Source organism: Chiloscyllium plagiosum, unplaced genomic scaffold, assembly GCF_037043375.1.
Source record: "Chiloscyllium plagiosum isolate Xiang-an unplaced genomic scaffold, Cpla_swu_hap1 HiC_scaffold_53X, whole genome shotgun sequence".
In the NCBI taxonomy this organism is placed as follows: domain Eukaryota; kingdom Metazoa; phylum Chordata; class Chondrichthyes; order Orectolobiformes; family Hemiscylliidae; genus Chiloscyllium; species Chiloscyllium plagiosum.
Genome location: NW_028270191.1, coordinates 18,031,436 through 18,049,103, shown reverse-complemented (window position 1 = coordinate 18,049,103; position 17,668 = coordinate 18,031,436). Strand labels below are relative to the sequence as shown.

The following is a 17,668-nucleotide window of genomic DNA, read 5'->3' as shown; positions in this document are numbered from 1 at the left end:
GAACAGAACCACAACATAGACCAGTGAGCCTGACCTCGGTGGTGGGCAAGTTGTTGGAGGGAATCCTGAGGGACAGGACGTACATGTATTTGGAAAGGCAAGGACTGATTAGGGATAGTCAACATGACTTTGTGCGTGGGAAATCACGTCTCACAAACTTGATTGAGTTTTTTTGAAGAAGTAACAAAGAAGATTGATGAGGGCAGAGCAGTAGCTGTGATCTATATGGACTTCAGTAAGGCGTTTGACAAGGTTCCCCATGGCAGACTGATTAGCAAGGTTAGATCTCATGGAATACAGGGAGAACTAGCCATTTGGATACAGAACTGGCTCAAAGGTAGAAGACAGAGGGTGGTGGTGGAGGGTTGTTTTTCAGACTGGAGGCCTGTGACCAGTGGAGTGCCACAAGGATCGGTGCTGGGCCCTCTACTTTTTGTCATTTACATAAATTATTTTGATGTGAGCATAAGAGGTACAGTTAGTAAGTTTGCAGATGACACCAAAATTGGAGGTGTAGTGGATAGCAAAGAGGGTTACCTCAGATTACAACAGGATCTGGACCAGATGGGCCAATGGGCGGAGACGTGGCAGATGGAGTTTAATTCAGATAAATGCGAGGTGCTACATTTTGGGAAAGCAAATCTTAGCAGGACTTATACACTTAATAGTAAGGTCCTAGGGACTGTTGCTGAACAAAGAGACCTTGGAGTGCAGGATCATAGCTCCTTGAAAGTGGAGTCGCAGGTAGATAGGATAGTGAAGGCGGCGTTTGGTATGCTTTCCTTTATTGGTCAGAGTATTGAGTACAGGAGTTGGGAGGTCATGTTGCGGCTGTACAGGACATTGGTTAGGCCACTGTTGGAATATTGCGTGCAATTCTGGTCTCCTTCCTATCGGAAAGATGTTGTGAAACCTGAAAGGGTTCAGAAAAGATTTACAAGGACGTTGCTAGGGTTGGAGGATCTGAGCTACAGGGAGATGCTGAACAGGCTGGGGCTGTTTTCCCTGGATCGTCGGCAGCTGAGGGGTGACCTTATAGAGGTTTACAAAATTATGAGGGGCATGGATAGGATAAATAGGCAAAGTCTTTTCCCTGGGATCGGGGAGTCCAGAACTAGAGGGCATAGGTTTAGGGTGAGTGGGGAAAGATATAAAAGAGACCTATAGGGCAACTTTTTCACACAGAGGGTGGTACGTGTATGGAATGAGCTGCCAGAGGACATGGTGGAGGCTGGTACAATTGCAACATTTAAGAGGCATTTAGATGGGCATATGAATAGGAAGGGTTTGGAGGGATATGGCAGGTGGGACTAGATTGGGTTAGGATATCTGGTCGGCGTGGACGGGTTGGACCGAAGGGTCTGCTTCCATGCTGTACATCTCTAGGACTCTGAGGGAGGACTCTGCCAGTCTCATCAGCTGCATTTCCAAACTGCTATTTTCGCTTTCATAACCTGGCAGTTTTTTTTTTTGACTCTTTGACTGGGAGAAGCATCCTATTCACTCTCTGCCTGTGGATATGGTCCTTCTGCTCCTGTTCCCAGTTTACCTGGACTATGAATTGGTCTGCCAGTTCAACTTCAGGCTTAGTCCCTTTAAAGTCTATGAAGTCTTCCATGACCTTTCTGAACTTCGTTCAGCTCTTTGCACTTTTGCAGAACCTTGCTGATGCAGTTTCTTCTCAGGCATCCCTCTTCTTTTCCTCGAGGCCTGGCAGAACACCCTATGCTGAATAGGTCCCCTTCTGCCCCATTTATTTATCTTGGGTGCTCTCTTTTCCTTATTAACTTAGGGAGACCAAGCTAGAGCTTGCCAAAGTTCCTGTGGTTGTGCAGTCTCTCTTGGCATTCCAACCTGCATTCCAATCCAAAACACTCCAGATTGATTCCTACGATTACTGGAGCTGAGACTAAATCACATTAGAGGTGAACTCGGTGGGGAGGTACAGATCTGATCTTCCGCCCCGACCACCAACCTAGGCATTATCTTTCATAGCAGGTCAGGGAAAGATTTAGAACCCTTCCTGACATGAAGGGCTGTGTAGTCAGAGAGTTTGATTAAAACAATAGACTTGCTCGCTTTCTGGGAGGGTTAAAGTGACACTGTTCCTATGAGGACAAAACTCTTAGACCTTTTTAGGATTTTGCCTAGGTTGGCCACATATAGTGAAAACCCTCCAGGGGAATTGGGGCTCTGTGCAGTGGGGGTCCCTAGTTCAGCTACATTCCCTGCGGATCATCTCTCTCTGGACTCATCCAGTTTCACGGGCTTGCCTTTTAGCTTCCATCATTCTGGTCTGAAATATTCTATTTTATCACAACAGAATACATCAGCCTCTGGAAGAGTTCTCCTCATGGGCTGGAGGGCTTTTTGGACCCTTTAGATTTTCTGTTCCAAGTGTCTAGCCTGCCCTGTTTATCTGTCGAATATTCACTGGGATGCTTGGAAAGGAGCTGGCTGGAGTTCCTCCTATGGGTGAGTTTGTAGCTGTCTGCCACAATAGCTACATTCCTAGCTGTGAGGGTTCTCTGTTCCTTCAAAGACACACACAGTTGTGGAGCCAGCAATTTTGATCTTCCAGCAACAGCAGCTTGCATAATTCATTTTAGGGGTGTGGTGTATTTTTTACAGAGTGGACCACAAGTTGAAAAGGGATTTTCTTTCACCTTTCAAACACCAATTGGTTTCTTTCAATTAGATTCAAGCTGGTTTTAAAATTTTGGACTGTTCATATTTTTGTTCTTTTTATCAACTTTTATTTGGTTTTGGCTAATATAAATGGATCAATTCAGAATGAGCCCCAATTCTGTCACGGACAAAGGGGGAAAGGGGGTGAATTTAAATTATGATGGCTTTCCTCTTCTTCGATTTATTCCTTTCTCTTTTTATTCCCATCCCTTCCTGAGCCAAAGGTGTTCTCCAAACCCTGGTTTTCATACTTCAATTTTTTAAATAGACCCATAGCTAAATCCTTTAAGATGGAATCAAAGATGGTTTATTATTAAAACAGTCAAGATGTGGGGCAATTGCTTTCTTATTCCATGCACACACACACAAACACTTCGGAAATTATGGAAGATGGGACTGGAGAGAAGAGGATATAGGTAATAAGATACAAGTTTTGGTAAATACAAAGATATTAAAAATGAGTTCCAACTTCCCAGAGGTCAGTGTTCAATAACAGTTTCCTCAGTGAGTTGGGCCCAGTCATTTTCTTTCTTGCAGTAATGTAGGTTTCTTTCTAGCCAGCAACCTGGAGACAGAGAATGGAAGGCCAAGGTAGGCTGCCAATTCAGCATGGACTTAGAACTGCAAAATTGTAGACTCAACCAATTCAAACAAACAATGTGTGTCTTCTAAAGCAAGAAAGCAATGCAGGGGTTCAGAAGCTTCTGGAAATACAATATGATCAGCCTTGGCTATTTTATTAGTCCAGCAATGTGTCAATTTTTAAAACAAACAGAATTTGAACATGACAAATGAGAATTGGAATATGAACATGTTTGGACATTAATGGATTACAAAGAATTTATGAGACTGTTTGGAACTCAAAGTTCAAAAGGTTTGTCTGCTATTTACAAAAACCAAGTGACTGTTGGATACTACTTTCCAAAGATTTGCGAGACAGGCAAGAGTGGAATTTTATTGCTTTAATTGTTGAGCAAAAATAGATCTCTAATGAATCTATGTTGTGGCACCTAGCAACAGCCTCTGGATGGTGTTAATTCTTTTTTCAATACATACCTAGAAGCTGTGGACAGATGTTGAAGAAGTTTGCAAGGACAGGAAGTACTGTCTTTCCATCTTTAAGAATTGGAGCTTGGAACTGAAAGCAACATTCTCTATATTTCTCACAGTGAAGTAGTTTGACAAAAACCTGATAAAGTTTCAAATATTAATTTAATTAACTCAAACTTTTCCTCAACTGACTCTGAAATCTCATCTCAAGATTTTCCATTATTCTGCAACTGTCAGCAAACGGATTTTGTTGACAGAATTCAAAGGAAATCAAAAGTGAAGCCAATCCATATATCTGTCATCGCAATTCAATCCTGACCTTCGGCATGTTGTTGTGTTTCCCTTTTTACCTAATTTTTTTCCTTCCCAAAATAACTGTGAGCATAAGACAGTTTAGTTTGCATGTGAATTAGTTGAAAACCAGTTTGCCACTTGTTTGAAGATTAGATTTGCTTGTAATAAAAGTTATAAGTTTCTTGAAAGTTTGTTTTGTTCAAGTTAACAATAATAAAGAAAAACTGATCATTTTGATGATTGAAGAAGATTTATAGTCTTGGTGTGGCTTGTTGAGTAGTGGGGCTTGATTTCCAACACAGTCATCTTGCTGGAGTTGTAATACGAAACACAGAATATAGCTTTTTTTTGGGATTTCTCTTCTTATCCTCTGGCCATGACCCATACCTGAATGTAGATCAAATTCTAACGTCTAGTAATTGGACAAAGAGCAAACCGAATAGCTACCTTACAGAAACCAACAATGAAAGTAATATTGCTTTACAAGTATGAAGCTGAAAAAAAAAATCAGCTTTGGAGAGATGGGAAGGTGGAGAGATGGGGATTGGGGGAAACGTGGGACCATTAAGGACAACTTTACCATTCCAGTTAGGAACAAGGGGAAATTACTCCTTGACAAAATGCTGAGAAACAAATCAGACCTGATTTTTAAAGAGGCGGCCGTATGCACTCAGTTTACATTCAACTCAAAGCTATGGAAACAATCAGAATCAAGAACCACACATGACAGTGAGGATAAATCTAGTAGCAAATAAAAGTTCACAATAGTAAACTATTTTTATATGCTGGTTTTATGCTACAACATAGGCTTGTATCATCTTCTGCACGAATACGTGTCAAATTTTCCCTTGAATGATTTAAGATTTATGCCTCAAATACTCCCCGTTGCAAAGTGTTCTATGTTCCAACAACTTTAAGAAATTTCTTCTGAAGTCACTTGCATTTATTTACTTTTAGGATGATGCACATCTATGGGAATGCAACATTTATTCTGATCCCAATGTGCCCTGAAGGTGTTCAGTCAACCAAGTAGTTTGAAACACGCAAGCAATTTACTTGCTCTGATGGTCACAGGTGAGCCAGTTGAGTGTTTCTAAGAACCTGCAGCTTTCGCATTCATTTTCTGACATATGATCACAAACAACCAACTGCTAAAAGATTGGACTGCCATCTATAGGCTTGGATGAATCAGTTGTTTAAATATGAATACACTACAGTCCTAGGCCAAGGTGTACAGCAAAAACTGAAAAGGTGCTTCATAAATTATCTGGGAGGATAGTAAAGGCTGAAATAGTAGATTCTGTACTGATTACTTAAAGATACCAAAGAAACCATGGATACAACTAATGCAAAAGGATGGATCCTTCAGACCCACTGTTGGCTATCTGAAACCAAGACGGGTTATTTTTGTTTAATATACTGTACAGTGGTCAAATTGAACTTTTAAGAATTGGTTGTTTTCAAAGACCTTAACTTCTTGAGCATAATAGGGTAAAGTAATTTTCAGATATTTGCTGCTTGGACGTACATGCTTAATAGCTCTCTAATTTAAGAATTTTCTTATTTTGTCTTATACTGTCTTATATACTACAAATTATCTGAACATACCATGTGTGAAAGAAGTTAAAACAGCACAATTCAAATTAAGAGGGTACTTTTGGACAACTGATTCTTGGACCTCAAATACTCAGGTAGTTGCCCAATATGCTGCTAAAAAACAGTGAAGGTAGACACTCTAATGAGTCAGTAATCGTCAGTCAATGACGGCTGTTTCGTTATTTAAGGAGACATACGACTGTGCAACATGAATGGTGATTCATTTTCTCCTGCAGGCAGATATTTAAACTGATCAAATACTCTCCTTCCTGATTCACATGATCCAAATGGATAAATTTGTATTGGCTTACCCAGGGAGATTTAACAGCCTTGAATTAATAAAATGGAAAACATCCTCTGACCTCAAAGTCTTGAATTAGGTATGAACACATCTTGGAGACAATGAGAATAGTAATCAGCCTCTAAATTATAATTTAACTAATCATTCTCCAGTACTCTCCATTTTGGTAGAATGTGTTCTGTATTGATCTATTTCTTTTCATCACATAATCTGGTAGCTGGAACTGTCCGATACACATATTCACCTCACCCAGCAGGAGATTAACATGATGTTAAGGAGCTGCTTTTCTGAATGATAAAACAAAGACCGAACACAAGTCACCCTAAATTCTCTCCAAATGCCTGGCTAAGATTTACCAGATTTGCTAAAGATTGGTGCCATGGTGATGGTGCACAAATTCCACGATATTATAATATGAGTGACTTATGGGATGAGATGCACCATAGCACACCTTTCTGGGTCTTGTAGACTAGTTTAGAGCCCCTTGCTGAAAAAAAATGAATGGCTGATTATCACAGAACTGCACCGTTGCTCCCCAACCCTGACCACATTAATATCAATGATGTCATGGAGTCTGTTGAATTAATGCCACCATGATTGCCACAGCCACTTAAGAACCAATGAAGTCAATCACTTGCCCAAGATTGAGAAAGGGTCGGATTTTTAGGAAATTAATTGAAATTTTATATTTCAATTAAGTAACCTAAGCATTTTGACAACTAGACATGTCCAGTTTTTCTCAAACTGGTAGTATTTTATTGATGTTGATTGAACTTGTATAAGTTGCAACCAGTAATGAAATATGGTAGGGATCATACACAATGCCAGAGATAACCCTACATTCACCCATTTATATATTTATCGATAGTTTCAATATAAATTCATCAAGTTAAATCCAACCTGGACATTCTGTCCAAATATTCTGTGATTCATTATTAATTTGGAGCAATTTCTTAGAACCAAGTGCTTGTCAAAGTCCTATTCTGCGTCAGGGCTTGCTATGCTCAGATGTGCATCAGATATTGACTTCTCTGTTCCTGATCAATCCCTTTGTTAATACATTTGAATTACATTTCCAGCAAATTGTTGAGAGTGTTTTCCATTGAATTATCAGGTAGATCAAAAGTTCAACACAACATTTGTTAAATTAGATGATTGGGCAGATCCTCCGCCTTTGTGCAGAGCTTTATGCAGGGAAGGGTGCCACTTAAGAGGTGATTCTGCTGGTGCCATTTAAATAAAATGAATCTCGAATCAATTTTACAGAGGTAAATTTTGGATTTGACAAGTTCCTAAGGTGTGTGAATGATATCTGAATGACTTAAGCACACTTTTTCAAACATGAAAAATATAGCAGTGCACAAGTAATGAGCAGCTAACCACATAACTATGCAACACCATAATTACCATTTGGATATGTCACTGCTAGTTATACGCTATCTGTTTCACTATCTTTGGGTGACCGTGGCACAACTAGACATAGTCCCTGCTTCCCCAGACTAACTATAGCACTGCTGGTTACAGACCTTGCTGAGTAGATGGCTGTGGTGGCTCAGCATTCAGACTCTGTAGGTAGTTGTGACAGCGCTCCTTGTGCTCCTCCAGTGAACTCTGCTGCTTGTAACTCCGACCACAGTAATTACATTTGTAAGGCTTGCCGACCGTGGGAGAGGAGACTAAAGAAAACACAAAATTATCAGAAAAGCATTAGATTATGCAAGATAATCTACGATGTTACATTGAATTGGACACAATACATTAAATTAAAAATGGAAAAATACTAGAAATATGAAACAAGCCAACAATATCCAAGCTAGGTAACATTCCAGACAAAAACTCTTCATTTCTAAGCACTACTTTGTTCGCCCAGAGCTTCCATCTCATCTCAGGCAAAATATCCAGTCCAGGACAGCATCCAAACATAGGTACCCCAAGTCACAAAATTCAGACATGGGCATCACAGGAATAGGAAACTGCCATTTTTTTTTTTGTTTCCCCCATTGCTGACTATTAGCTGATTAATGATCAGTGTGCCAGAACAATAGGCATTCAATGGAATTGTTAACACTGCATATAAACAGCCAATGGTACGGAGTAGCACAAAAATAACTGGATGTGAAAAGCTGCATCTCTAAATTAAACTGACTTTCAGTCAACATACACAGTCTTAAAATACAAACTATTAAGATTTTGATCTTTAGGGAAGTGTTTGCAATAAATGGAATCAGGCACTCGTTGGACTTAAGTACATCATTCATACAACTGAAGTAGTTAATGGAACAGAGTCTGGGAGTAACAGTACGCGACAAGTCAAAAAGTAAAATGTTGGCTGAATATTTAATTGTGCTATTAATTTAGCTGATTGCATATCATGGAGGATGAGGCAGGATGGCATATCATAGTCAAAGTCACAGAGGATATATTCTGGGATTTTGGGGTCATTTCGGTGCTTGTGGCAAATCCAGAGAAGTTTACAAGCATAAAGTGGTCAAGGATAGTTTTCTTAGGAGAAAGCACTGATAACAACCATTTTGAAAGGCAGGAAACAATACCTGGAAAGAGGAAACCATTTCTTATGGCAGCTAGCATGAGAGCCAGGAAGGAAAGTTGGATCATTAGCAGAATGGTGGCAATACCGTAAAAGGGAGCAGATCTTATAGTCAAGTTAGGCTTGCAGAGGCCAATGGAGGAAACGAGGGAAAAAGAAACTGCGGAATATTGCACGATTCAGGCTAGAGCAGGGACATGATTTGAGTTAGGAAGCGAGGCAGTCAGGTGGAACCTACAAGATTTGTCAACTTTATTACCCACATAAACTGTTAACTTTTTTGAATAAATTATACATTATCACTATCCTTAAACATTACAATTTTAACAAACCTAACCTTTCAGTCACAGAAAGCAGTAGCTCATATCAAAAATGCAAAGTACAAAAACATTTGAGACACAAATGTTATTTAAGGAGATTACCATATACAATATATGCTTGCTGTGGTACTCAGTATTGTTCCAAAGAAATCCCAATCCTTCTGTTACAAGCAGTCAAATTGCTTTTGGCCACCAACATTTCCATTACCAGAACTACTTGTCCTACCTTCAAATACACGGTCAATTAGTGTAGGAGGTAAACTAAACACAAACACCAAATGAGACACAACCATGTAAGCTGACCATCCATATACAGATGCATCTGAACCACAGCAAGCATGCATCAATTATTTCTTCTTGCTGTTCCCTTGATAATTATGCTGTCTTCAACTTCCTGGATCCTTATGCATCAGCTTGATTTACAACTATCCTATCAAGAGCAACATAAGTACCAAGTATTACAAATGTCTAAAATGGTGATACACTTCCAACCAATTCAGCTGAGCAATATTACTGGAAGCTGTTGATCCCCACATTGATATTATTTGGTTACCGACAACAGCAAAAAGGCTGTCCTATTTAAATCACATTCTTGTATCTTTTACAAATATTTGTTCAAATTTCAATTGAAAAATGAGGGAATGTTCTCAGTTGCACAGTCAAATGTAGCTGCAGAATAAAACGCTGATGATTTGCAATGTAATATTGGCTGTACCAGTTTATTTTTTAAAAAAAAAGTAATCGTGGGGTGAGCATACCTGAGTTCCTTTGCTTTTGCGCAGCCTGAATACTCTTAGCTGGGTAATTCCAGATTCCTGTTTCACAGTTACCTTTTGCTGCACACGAACTGTGGAACCATTCAGAGAATGTTTCAATAGGGCAATTGCAGTTCCCGGTAATGTAGGTTCCATGAAATTGATAATTCAGGCCAAGTTCTACAGTATTAGATCCACATTTTAAGCAATCACATAGGCAGCTATTTTAAAGTTTAAGCCCAACTAGCTTTTTCCCCCCTTGGGTGATGACAGTAATTGGCAGGAAGGGAAGGAAAGATAAAAGATGTCAACAATTTTGATGAGTTATTCTTCTTTTTTTGCTTCATCACAACATTTGTCATTTTGTACACATGGATTCCATCACAGCCATTTCAAAGTCGGCCATTCAAAATAGAATACTAATTATGGAGTGGCACCATTTTTGGGAAGTAGTCAATCTCTTTTCTTTAAAGATGTTGCATTTTAGAAATTCTTCACTCAACTCAGTATTACATACGGTTTGATCCATTCCCTCAAATAAGGGGCCCAACACTGCATACAATACTGCAGGTGGGGTCTCAGCAAGATTCTATACAATTGAAGCAAGATATTTTTACTCCTAAAGTCAAATCCCTTTCCAATGAAGGCCAACATATCGCTTGCCTTTGTGACTGCTTGTTGCACCTGTATGTTGGCTTTCAGTGACCTTTTTAAACAGTGAAACATTTTAATGTGGACTCCAAAATAGGTGCATTTATAAAAGAAAGATCGATTGTTTTACTCACATTTTGTTTTGACACCATAACACACTTACTCCAGCTCTCTACAAATACGTCTGTAAAGTGCTAATTTCTTGATGTTTTCTAAGTGATCAAAGAGGATTTAATAGCATTTTTAGTTCAACCCAGAAGGGAATGTATTGAAGTGCAGTAGATGCGCTGCAGAAATTTTAGCTAAAAAGATTTCCTTTTATAGCTATCTTCAGCTGCTGAGACCCAATCTCTGGAATTCCCTCTCCAAATCCCTCTTTCAACCCTTAAGGCATTCCTTAAATCCCACCTTTTTGACAAATCTTTTCACCATCTGCTGTGGCCTCATGTGGCGTGGTATCAACATTTGCTTCATAATGCTCCTGTGAAACACTTTGGCATGTTTTGCTCTGTAAGAGCACTATATAAATACAAGTCGTTGTCATCATCTGATATTAACAAACTAGCTGTTTAGTTTACAAAAACCTTGATCTTGCCATTTCCCTCTCACTGTTCAGCTGGATCTGAGAAATGGCCAGTCTATTGGTGACTGAGAACACGTAGGTGTGTCCGTGCTGCCCAACAGAGCCCAGATGTTGGTTACAGCAGATTGACACTATTTTGTTAGTGCAATCCTAAAGTCTCTGTGAAATCAAGAAATTTAGCACTAAGAAAAACACACTTCACATCCAATGCTGTTACCAACTTATAACATTAATTTATAAAACTTCCAACACAATGTCCAAGAAGTCACTCCCCTCATGAATTTATCCAATATGTAATATCTAAACAAAACAGGAGGATCCTAAATTTGATTCCCTGGCTGGAGTAAATTAGCCAATCTCAGCCATCCTTTAACAGTCTACGAAGTATATGAGAGGAAGGCTGTTTGTTTAAACTCTTTGTACACCAAAGGGATTAGACAGTATAGTGAGTTAGACACTGGCCTCTGGATAGGAATGTCATTTTGGGATTAGTAGTGCTAAGGGTTTGGACATTTTCAACACAAGTCCCAGAAAATATTGTCTCAGAGTCACAGAGATGTAAAGCACGGAAACAGACCCTTTGGTCCAACTCGTCCATACCGACCAGATATCCCAACCCAATTTAGTCCCACTTGCCAGCACCCGGCCCATATCCCTCTATTCATATACCCATCCAGATGCCTTTTAAATGTTGCAATTGTACCAGCCTCCACCACTTCCACTGGCAACTCATTTCATACACGCACCACCCTCTGTGTGAAAAGGTTGCCCCTTACGTCTCTTTTATATCTTTCTCCTCTCACCCAAAACCAATGCCTTTTAGCTCTGGACTCCCCGACCCCAGGGAAGAGACTTTGTCTATTTATCTTATCCATGCCCCTCATGATTTTATAAACCTCTATAAAGGTCACCCCTCAGCCTCCGACGCTCCAGGGAAAACAGCCCCAGCCTATTCAACCTCTCCCTGTGGCTTAAATCCTCAAACCCTGGCAACATACTTGTAAACCTTTTCTGAACCCTTTCAAGTTTCACAACATCCTTCTGAGAGGCAGGAGACCAGAACTGCACGCAATATTCCAAAAGTGGCCTATCCAATGTCTTATGCAGCCGCAACATGACCTCCCAACTCCTGTACTCAATACTCTGACCAATAAAGGAAAGAATACCAAACACTTTCTTCACTATCCTATCTACCTGCAATTCTACTTTCATTGAACTATGAACCTGCACTCCAAGGTCTCTTTATTCAGCAACACTCCCAAGGACTTTACCATTAAGTGTATAAGTCCTGCTAAGATTTGCTTTCCCAAAATGCAGCACCTTGCATTTATCTAAATTAAACTCCATCTGCCACTTCTCAGTCCATTGGCCCATCTGGTCAAGATCCTGTTGTAATCTGAGGTAACCTTCTTTGCTGTCCACTACACCTCCAATTTTGGTGTCATCTGCAATCATACTAATTATGCCTCTTATGCTCCTATCCAAATCATTTATATAAATGAAGAAAAGTAGGGGACCCAGCACCGATCCTTGTGGCACACCATTGGTCACAACCGTCCTCCACCACCCTATGTCTTCTACCTTTGAGTCATTTCTGTATCCAAATGGCTAGTTCTCCCTGTATTCAATGAGATCTAACCTTGCTAACCAGTCTCCCATGGGGAACGTTGTTGAATGCCCTTACTGAAGTCCATATAGATCACGTCCACCGCTCTGCCCTTATCAATCCTCTTTGTTACTTCTTCAAAAAACTCAATCAAGTTTGTGAGACATGATTTCCCACGCACAAAGCCATGTTGACTATCCCTAATCAGTCCTTGCCTTTCCAAATACATGTACATCCTGTCTCCTCAGGACTCCCTCAAACAAACTGCCCACTACCGTCAGGCTCACTGGTCTTTCATTCCCTGGCTTATCCTTACCACCCTTCTTAAACAGTGGCACCACAGTTAGCCAAACATCAGTTTTCCGGCACCTCACTTGTGACTATTGATGATACAAGTATCTCAGCAAGAGGCTCAGCAATCACTTCCCTAGCTTCCCAGACTTCTAGGGTACACGTGATCAAGTCCTGGGGATTTATTCACTTTATCCTCCTCTGTAATATGTATCTCCTTGAAATAAAACTTTCAAACTTGGAATGTCTACTAGTAACACTGCGAACAAGCAATGGCTAGATAATTTTCTAATCAACTTTCTCAGAGATGCTATTACACACCACTGGAGCAAGTGGTACTTGAACTTAGGCCTCCTGGTTCAGAGGTAGGGACACTACCATTGCACCATAAGGCCCTTAGCCAAGCACCGGATATTGTGATAACCCTTATAAAGCCCATGGGGAATCACTAATTAATCTTATGGAGCTCACGGAGTAGGAGTTCTTTGGTAACAGGCAATGGCCTGCCCAGCTGAAACTCATCACATGATAAAGCAGACCCTTTGTCTGTGATATATAACACTTCTAGATAGATGAGAAACAATAAAGCAGACCCAATCCCACCCTCCCTACTGCTCCCTCACTTTTGATGGCTTGTATTGGCTCTAACAGGTTTTGCATGTAGATCTCCAATTGGCTGTACGGGTATTTTACCGGTTAATAGTTTTTTAAAAAAAGTCATGGCGATTTGTTGGGAGGGAAAAAAAAACAGTTGTGTTCAGAGCACTTCTGAATATTAAAGAGAGAGAGACTTGGATTCCATCCCACCTGCTCCAGAAGTGTGCAATAACATTGCGTGGGTTTCCTCCGGGTGCTCCGGTTTCCTCCCACAATCCAAAGATGTGCAGGTCAGGTAAATTGGCCATGCTAAATTGCCCGTAGTGTTAGGTAAGGGGTAAATGTAGGGGTATGGGTGGGTTGCGCTTCGGCGGGGCGGTGTGGACTTGTTGGGCCGAAGGGCCTGTTTCCACACTGTAAGTAATCTAATCTAATCTAAAGAAAAACATCTCTGAGCAGATTGATCAGAATATAAAGGCGGCCCTAGGTCACTTGCAGTGCATTGGTGATATCCCTATCTCTGATCCAAGAGGCCTGGGGTTCAAGTCTCACCTGCTCCACAGGTGTGTAACAACATGTCTGAACAGGTTGATTAGGAAAAACAAATGCAGACCCAAGGATGGGACCTGGACTGGGACTAGCCTTTGTATGCCATTAGTAGTGGCTCTATTTTGGTGCTCAACAATAAACGAAGTTCATTTCCAGTCAGGTTTCCTGAGTTATTCCAGATATTAATCTACAAAAACAACACTCTACAGTTGATTTTATTTCAGTTTCCAAACACATTTGCTGAGTATTATGGTTGTTAAATTTGATGATGATACAAAGACAGTTAGGAAAGTGAGTAGTGAAGATGACATAAGGAGGCTCCAAATTAATCCATTGTTAGTGGACAAATATCTGGCAAATGAAGTACAATGTTGAAATTGTCCATTTTAGAAGAAGAATATAAGATGTCGTATATTATCCAAGAGATCGCACAGGTGCAAGATGCAGAGGGACCTGGGCGTTACCTTATGAGGAAAGCTTGGACAGGCTAGGCTTGCGCCTGTAGGAGTTTCAAAGAGTAAGGAGTGACTTGATTGAAACATGCAAGATCCAGAGAGGTCTGGACAGGATGGATTTGGATAGGATGCTTCCGCTTGTCTAGAATCTAGAACTAGGGTCATTGTTTACAAATAAGGGGTATTTAAGAGGGAAGCAAGGTGAATGTTTGCTTTCTTTCAGAGGTTCACAAATCTCAAAAGGCAGTGGAAGGGGTGTCTTTAAACATTTTAAGGCAGATGTAGAAAGGTTCTTGATAAGCAAAGAGGTCAAAAGGTTATTAGTGGTAGGTGGAGCAATCAGATCAGCCATGAAGTTACTGAATGGAACAGCAGTGTTAAAGAGGCTAACTCCTATGATGCCTCCTCCTGCACATGATGCACATGTCATCAAAAGGCCAATCAGTATCTACGAAGAAAGAGTTGACATTTTAGGCCGATGACCATTTGTCACTGTAAAAGGTCAATCTTAAAAGTTAATGATTTCTCCCTCCATAGATGTTACTTGAACTAATGAGTATTTCCAGTCTTTTTTTAAGTTTAGAATCCTGTTTATCGAGAAATGCGACACAACAATGGAAAACATTTGGAAGAATTGCTTAACTCTAGGTTTTCTATCCTGAATGAAAAGTCTGGAATTGAGATGAAATTGGATGTTTTTTTTCGTGCTTTGTTCACAAAGACCTTTCAGAGATGAATAAAGAGCTAAATAGTGATTTAGTATCAAGGTGATTAGCATGTGCTTCAAATAAGGATACATATGGATTATAGAAGCCTTTTTAGCAAAGCTCTAAGCCATGCTGTTTGAGAAATGAGACAAAGGCACTCTCTTCATTAGAACAAACAACAAGAATTCAAGGAGGAGAAAGTGAGAACTGCAGATGATGGAGATCAGAGTCGAAGAGTATGGTGCTGGAAAAGCACAGCTGGTCAGGCAGCATCCGAGGAGCAGAACAGCAGACATTTCGAGCATAAGCCCTTCATCCTGATGAAGGGCTTATGCCCAAAACGTTGAGTCTCTTGATCCTCAGATGTTGCCTGACCGGCTGTACTTTCCCAGCACCACACTCTTCGAACAAGAATTCAAGGGTGACATTAGATGTTAAAGCTTGTTTTTAAACTCAAGGTGGGAAAGAAAATTAAAGAAAAAATATCTGCAACATGACCAGTATTCATCAATAATGTTGCTTGATATTGATCTGAATTGCAATTCTGGAACAAGGACACAATGGCTCTAAATACTGAAGTGATAAAGTCTTCTGTAGCACAGAATTGTGTGTGTGTGTCTGTGTCCCCCCCCGCCAAGATTGACCAACTTTGAAATATTGCCAGGCTGCTGAATAAAATGGAAAATTTAGGATATGTGAACAGAAGATGACATATGCATGAAGTAAGGCTATTCTAACAATCACAACCAGTCCTTTGTATGTCCCAGATCCAAAGCTGAGAGCACAAAACTTTCAGAAACCGAAGCAAATGCAAATGAATAGGAGCCATTTGAAACATTTTGCAGATGGCTTTGGCTATTATACTTGCATGACTTTGGTTACTGTAGAGAGCAAAGGAAAACATGTCTTCCTCTTAAAAATTGCTGTTAAAGAACTCTATTTAAAAAAATATTTTAAGAATGCCTATTGCTTTTCAGACACCCTGAATACCGTACACTGAAGCAATCTTTCTTATGGAAAATCTATATAATGGAATTTTGCTTTTGTTGAATTGTTTGCAATCCTATTGAACATTGGCACATAACTTCTAACATATTTCTCCCAAAGATTTCAACTTTTCATACATCCCTGTTTAAGTGGTACAATATTGTGAGCATCAATGAATCAGTACGCAGCTATTATTCTCTCTTTAATGTCCAACTAAAAGCACACTGATTGTGTAATGGGGCAGAGTGGGCTTTAAATCACTTTGAAACAAAATGGTAAGTTGTTGTACAAAGCACTGTAGCTGCATTAACCATAATATCCCAGAATGTTCTGATGTGTACTGTCAAATGCCTCTCTTAATAATCATCCCCATCCATGGACTGTTATCAGCCTTTGTTATGACTAGAGTGTTTCTTCTTAAGGTTACAGTACTTCTAAATACAACCAAACTATGGCAAAATATTTTGCACATCCTGCAGTTTTCCCATTTTGGCAGCAGAGTTCATTTATACTGAAGGATCATATGGCTCTTTATCAAAAAATAAGTAGTGTACCATAAATGCTTCATCTAAAATAAATTATGAAAGACTTGAACAGAAGTTTAAAACTAAAATACATTACTGCTATAATGCAACAATGCAGAGTAAGCCAGCAAAGTTGTTTCAGCGAATACCTCAGTACTAAAACAGGCTGTTTGGTCCATCAAGTTTGGACTGGTGTTTTCTTGCAATTCACATACATTAAAATCTGTGTTCTCATGTGAGTACTACAATGCTATAAATGTTAATGTTGTTTGAAGAAGCTCTAATTTCCTCATGCCAAATTCCTAGGAGATTTAGTCTCTCTAGAGTTTGTTAAAATTTGTTATTGTGGCAGTGGGAGCATAATTGGGCTCTGTCTCTCGTGGAAAGAAAACAGCCTCGGTTTTTAAAAATCACTAATTACTATCTAGTAACCCTCACTGTAAAAGTACATGTCAGCTGTGACGTCAGATAATTGGATAAAACTCACTCCCATTTCAGAAGAAAAATAACCAACTGAACAAGGTACCCAAGGGATGCCATGTTACATGAATATTCACAGGATGATTCACTATCTTCAGGAAAGTAAGGGTGGAAGGAAGGAAACAACCTGTTATGTCTTGACATGAACACTTCAAGAGTACTTTAACAATTTCAAATTTATAATCTTAAACCAATAACTCCCATAAGCCACAAATCACCAGACTAAAAGGGTGAAGAGATGCTGACAATAGGCTTCGAGAGGACATTACTCATAGTTACTACTGAATTAATACGAAGAATTCTATTGTTGCTTCGAACGTAACTTACAACCTTGCAGTCACAGCTGGAAAGCAATCCAAAATAAATTGATCAGAGTCTTCATGAATTTTCAGCAACTTCAGACTTGACCTTTGGAGCATCTTTGTGCTGTGAAAGTGGTATTATGTTCAGGCAATGGGTGATAGTCAGACAAATGGCATAGCACACAAATTGCAGAAAGTAGGATGTAATTTATATAAAGAAAAAAAATCTTGTCAAAAATCCACTTTTGCAACATCTGCAGGACACAATGTTTTCCCCTTGATTACTAATCTCTCTTTTCTGGCACAGTATTGCTTCCTCATAGGTAAAACAGCTCTATCGTAAGTTAGCCATGGAAAGAAATCGGTTTACCCAACAGAAAAAAA

General features: G+C 39.7%; 1 protein-coding gene across 9 annotated transcripts in view; it reads right to left on the bottom strand.

The window, feature by feature from the left end:
• The window catches only part of ikzf4 (IKAROS family zinc finger 4), a 267,594-nt gene that overhangs the window by 23,476 nt on the left and 226,450 nt on the right, over positions 1–17,668 (bottom strand). For all 9 annotated transcript variants that reach the window (XM_087985435.1, XM_087985438.1, XM_087985439.1 and 6 more), the window contains one exon: positions 7,456–7,605. In XM_087985435.1, coding sequence (XP_087841561.1) covers positions 7,456–7,605 — 150 coding nt within the window. The remainder of the gene's footprint in view (positions 1–7,455; positions 7,606–17,668) is intronic.